The sequence below is a fragment of the Hipposideros armiger genome, unplaced genomic scaffold, assembly GCF_001890085.2.
Source record: "Hipposideros armiger isolate ML-2016 unplaced genomic scaffold, ASM189008v1 scaffold_590, whole genome shotgun sequence".
Classification (NCBI taxonomy): Eukaryota; Metazoa; Chordata; class Mammalia; order Chiroptera; family Hipposideridae; genus Hipposideros; species Hipposideros armiger.
In genome coordinates, this window is record NW_017731940.1 from 74,981 (window position 1) to 80,506 (window position 5,526).

Genomic DNA, 5,526 nt, shown 5'->3' on the forward strand with positions numbered 1-5,526 from the left:
GCAGCTACTAGACCTATTCTTGGTTAAAATGGCTACAAAGGTCTTTATTATTGGCCTTGAGGGGGCCTTCTCCTAAGGGCCCTTGATAAAGCTTCCACCAGCTAAATGTGTGAGTGCTCACCAACTTCATCCATTCTACCATCTCCCCAAATTTGGGATTCTTAGGAAAACTATCTCCCATAAAGAGTATGAATCATGTCTTGTTTCTGCGAAATCAAGATTTGGGTTTTGGGCCTTTTCTCTGTGCCGTCTGGGATCTCAACTGGCAACACTTCCCATTTGATCCTGGGGAAGAAAGGAAAGGGGAACCTGGGAAAATGTCAAAACCTGTTAAATTACCATGCCGATGACTGTTCCTGGAGAAAACAATACAACAAAGAACACACAGTAAACCCAGTGAAATTACTTCCTTGTATCTTCACTTCCTCGTCCATAAAACAAGGAAAACGGTAATAACTTTGACACATTTGTTATGAAGATCAAATTATTGCAACAGATATGAAAGCGCTCGAAGTTTTGAGGACATAAAGAGGTAAAGAAATAAGGCCAGCTTTTTCAGGTCCTATGATCTAGAAAAATGTCATGTAAAGTCATCTGGCTTTCACAACGAAAGAGTTTCTGACCTTGTCCCAGGATTCTGTTTCTGGAAATAGCTATCTCACTCTTGAGGCAGGAACTCTTGACAATATATAAGTTAGCACCCAAGTGGGTTTGGCAGACACCAGAGAGTTACTTCTTTTGCCTCCATCTGACTGCCCTCGACCACTTCAGCAGCATGAGAGCAACAACAGCCTTTGTCCTCTTGGCTCTGGCACTTACAGCCATCTTCAGTGAGTATCCCCCTCATAACACTGCCCTTGCCCTGATACCAACAGCTCACATCATCTTCTTCCCACTTCTGGGATATACACATCATCTAGATAATAAGCAAAGCTTTTTTAAATGCATTTTTTTCCTCCTCCACCAATAAAGCACTAAATCGTATCATCTCAGGCACTGAGCCGATGTAAATGGCCAATGCTTATCCATATGCTTTGTGTAACTTCTTTGGGACTTGTTCATCCAGACTCTGCTCTGACTTGAGAGCATTATTTATGAGGACCTTATTTCTTCATAAAATAGTCCACTCCATTGTTTGGCAGCATGAACTATTATTTTCTTTCCACTGTTGAGTTAAAATATGACTCTTTAGAATTTTCGACCGTGGGTCCAACTTCCGCCATCTATGCCTGCTGCATAAGAGCAAACACGTCCTAAATATAAAATTTGCTGTTTTTTGGGGTTTTCTGGTTTTTGGTTTTTTTTTCAAAATTTCCTAAGCTCTGATCATGAGGTAGGAAAGAATAAGACAAACTCCTCATTATTATAACAGCTTTTCCATCCTTTTGGCTACACTCTAATCCTGCTTCAAAAAAGAAAAAGATCTGTGTTGAGCTTCAACCTTTGATATGTGCTGATACACAGCTCTGAAGAGAGTCGTATTTTTATGACAGATTGAGAGCTAAAACATAAAGATTATTTTTCTAATAAGATTGGGTTCTTCCAGAGTTTAATTTTTTATGTACTTTTTTTCTTACAGGTGTAGAATGTGAGCTACAGGATCAGCAGGTCAGTGCATCCATCTTGATATGAAAGTCCTACTTTTATTTACTTTTAAAGCCAGCATCAGTAAGGAAATTTTTTGGCATTTTATGCTCATATAATTACATCTTTACATGTTTGAAGATTTAAGTATGAAAACTGCGTTTATTTCAAAAACTGTAGATAGACCTTCCTAAAATGGAGACGATGAAGCAAAATGATCGGACACCTACCACGAGACTTACAAAGTCCTGGTCTTCAATTTCAGCTCTTTGAGCATGTGGCCATGGGCAGCAGTACCTGCCTCATAAGATTATTATGAGACTTAAAACCACAGTGTTTGAAAACGTGTTTAGCACAGTACCTAGTACATAGTAAAACTCAGTAAGAACAAGCCATGATTCTTACAACTTTTAAATAGGTCACACACACCTTTGTTCTCTATATTAAAGAAGGAAGATTTTGATTTAAGCTTTCCTTTATGGCTCATATTAAGTAATGTCTATTGTTGAGAAAATCTAGGTGGGGTTATAAAAACTTGAAACCAGCAGTCAGGCAATTTGGGTTCTAGTCCAAGCTTTTTAGCTCTGTGGCCTAAGCCCCTCCTTTCATTTCTTTGAGTCTTTAACCTACTAAAGAAAATAATAAGATTAAGAACATAAATTTCAGCCCCCGACAGGGCTGAATTCCATCCATCCTTCATGATTTGGTAGCTGTGTGAGAATGAAAAGTGTTCATGAGTTTTAAGCCTTGGTAGTTTCCCGGTCATATTGTGAGTATTTCATCAATTCTGGCACTGGGGGTTGAGCAGGTGAGAGGAAGTGAATTCATGTTGCCATGTGCGCATCCTGGGGCGCTACAGCTTCTCTTCTGTTCCATTAGCCTCTGAGGTCCTTCTGCTGTTACGCCATACTTACTGACCTCTGTACTGTCAGCACTCAGCTCAGCTCTAAAACTTAGAAGGTTCGTGGAATATAGTAACTGAAGGAATGAATAAATGAATTACAGATCTGAAGGGGAGGAGGAATTCAACTTTAAGTCTGAGCATATTTCAGATTATCCAAGTGGAGATAGTCAACAATTAGTAAAATATCCTGGCTGGAACTCTGGGACAGAAAGAGCCAGAAATACAGCATCTTCTGTATAGAGCTGGAGTTTGTGTAGACCTGGAAGTAAAGCCAAGGAATGGAAATAATAGCTATTGTTTATTTATTATTTTCTATGCTCTGTAGTGCTAAGCACTTGACACATATCTTCTCAGTTATATATTGTTTACTTTAATCCTACAAGGCAAGTGTATCACCTTCATTTTGCAGATAAAGAAACTAAGGTGTAGAGAGGTAAGATAATTGTCCCAGGGTCATGTAGTCAGGATTTGGATTCCAATGTGTTTGACTTTACTGTCCACACTATTCAATTTGCTCATAGATGAAAGACCCAGAAAATTTTTTCTTGGTAGTCACCTACTTGCTCTCATAAGTGGCTCATCATCTTGGCTATGCTCCAGGAATTTCACATAGTGGTTCTCAGCTACAATGTTAAAATATATCTGTCTATCCATGTGCTGGTGAAGTGTATAACAAGTAATTTGTTACCAACACTTCATAAAAGTTGCCAATGACATATTTCAGAGGTTAGATGAGGACAGACAATTGGAATAAAAAACAAATGCATTGAGAGCCTTCTGAACTTGCTTGAAAAAGTCTAAATCCTGGGACTAAATATTTGGTTGAAGGAATTGGGGATTTTTAATATGTATTTCCAGGTTGACTGCAGTGAGTATAAAAAGTTACCGCCAGGAGAAGAGAGAGTTTGTTTTAGAACATATGACCCAATTTGTGGGTCTGATGGCAAAACTTATTACAATGATTGCACCTTCTGTTCCGAAGTTGTGTAAGTATTGAAATAGCTTTCTTTTCTATATTTAAGGTATAATAATTATGTGTTAAGACAAATATACCTTAATTCAAAGAAGTGGGTTAGGATACAAGAATATGTGAATCATCTCGTATTAGTTGACTCTGATAAACAGAATTCTCACAATTTATAGGACTTGGGAGTCCCTGGTGTCATGTATATCCCTACGTATTCTGGCAGTAAGAGTCAATCAGAGAAGCCTAACATCTCTAAGTTGGAAGACTTAAGAGTCAACTAGTTCAACTTCCACCTACTAATTTATTGCTTAAACTTCTACAAAAAAGCCACCAAGTCACTTCACAGTCTATGCTGGGTTATTTCCAGGGACAAGGAACATCCCTCCTTGTAGGCATGCCAGTCTAGATCTATTAAAACAAGCCATGTTTATTGTTGAGCTTCAACAACAAAGTTTGAATATGGTAAAGCCCCCTAGTCATTGGGACAAAAGGGGGACAATAGCTGGAAAACCTAAAGAACCTGTTCAGCTTCAGAGTATGACTTCTCAACGAAATGTATGTTGGAGTGCTAACAAAAATTAAATTTAGAAAATCAAATAGCCAAAAGTAGTTTAAAGGTTACAAAGGAATAATGCAAAGTAAGATATATTTACATCAGCTCAAAAAAATTTAAATAACGAATGATAGATATACTAGAATGTATAGAAACATCTAGTTCCTTTTAAGCATTTTGAAAACATGAATGAAAATAAACATCTAATATATATGGCATTTTATTCTGATTATTTATTAATTAGAAAAAATATAATCTTGTATGAAAAGAAGTATCTAAATGTGTGTCCCCTTTAAATTAAAAAAAATCCATTAAATGTTTGCAGGGACATAAGCAGTGAAATATTTAGAGCATTATCTTTATATCATCAGCACCAGTTGCTAACATGTTTCTAAAATGCAGTCACTCCTCTAAAAACCATCAATAAGTGGAAAGACTTGGGTACATTTTCAGCCGTTCATTGGTGAATTCTGATGCTAATGAAATGCCTGTGGCCTCAGCGTTTCTCATTTGTTACTATTTTCTCTCCACAGGGATACTAACAACAAACTTAAGTTTGTACACTTCGGAGAGTGTTGAATCTACCTTGTGATTCCAATTCACAAGAGACATTTCTTCTCCCATATAATCTTGCCACTATTACATCCTGATTTCTCTGTAGAATAAAGTAGACCTAAGTGAAATAACCATGCCGGACACTTTTTGTTTAGGAATTGAATCTTCTAGATTAATTTCACTTTTGGGGTGATGTCTAATAGACCATGGTAGGGCCACATTCTGGGAGGTGAGGGAAGGGCTAATTAAGACCAATAACAGGAAACAGAAAATCAAAGGACCTGAAGCTGATGTCTTCTTCTCTTTCAAGTTAGGAAAACATCTCTGAAAAGTTCTGCAAAGTAGTTTTTTTAAGAACTACTTAGTTCTGAAATGTGAACAAGAAGGTGTTCAATTAATGCTTTTTGAATTAACTAAATTAAGTTAAAATGAATTGAATTTTACTTCTATCAACAAATAAACAAGTAATACGGTGTCTTACCCCAGGTGACCCGGAGGTCAAATATCTGGCATTTGAATGGATAGCTTTCTAATGTACGGAAAGCAGTGTTTGCCTCCTGCACCAACCCAAACTCAGAATTGCTTCTTCTAGTTCCCATAAAAAGCAGCCACAGACACACAAGTGATAGAGAGCAATGAACGCTTTTCTAGAGATTGTGGGGGAGTGATCAAGATGGCGGTTGCCTTGCCCACCCACAGCCTGAAACGCCTCATTACATTCCTACCTTCTACAGTCATATCTTGCTACACCACCCTGCAAATCTGTGTCATGTGTAACATGAAAAGAGAATTGCCATGTAGTTTTAAAGATGCACAAATAAAATAAAACAAAAACAATGAAATACATTGGCAAAACCTGTTACTGGAAGTGAAGCCTACTCAAAATCTAAGAAATCTCACTCTGTCTCCTTTTTAGTTAGTTCTTCCTCATGTTTATGGATAGCAGGCATTACCACACCCAGT

At 37.5% G+C, this 5,526-nt stretch overlaps 1 protein-coding gene across 1 annotated transcript; it reads left to right on the top strand.

Annotated features, from left to right (window-relative positions):
* Positions 1-758: 758 nt before the first annotated feature.
* On the top strand, positions 759-4,670 carry SPINK9 (serine peptidase inhibitor Kazal type 9). The gene is made up of 4 exons (XM_019624411.1): positions 759-830; positions 1,580-1,608; positions 3,347-3,474; positions 4,542-4,670. The coding sequence occupies exons 1-4, from the start codon at positions 776-778 to the stop codon at positions 4,585-4,587; spliced, it is 258 nt and encodes an 85-aa protein (XP_019479956.1). The 5' UTR covers positions 759-775; the 3' UTR covers positions 4,588-4,670.
* The last annotated feature ends 856 nt before the right edge of the window (positions 4,671-5,526 follow it).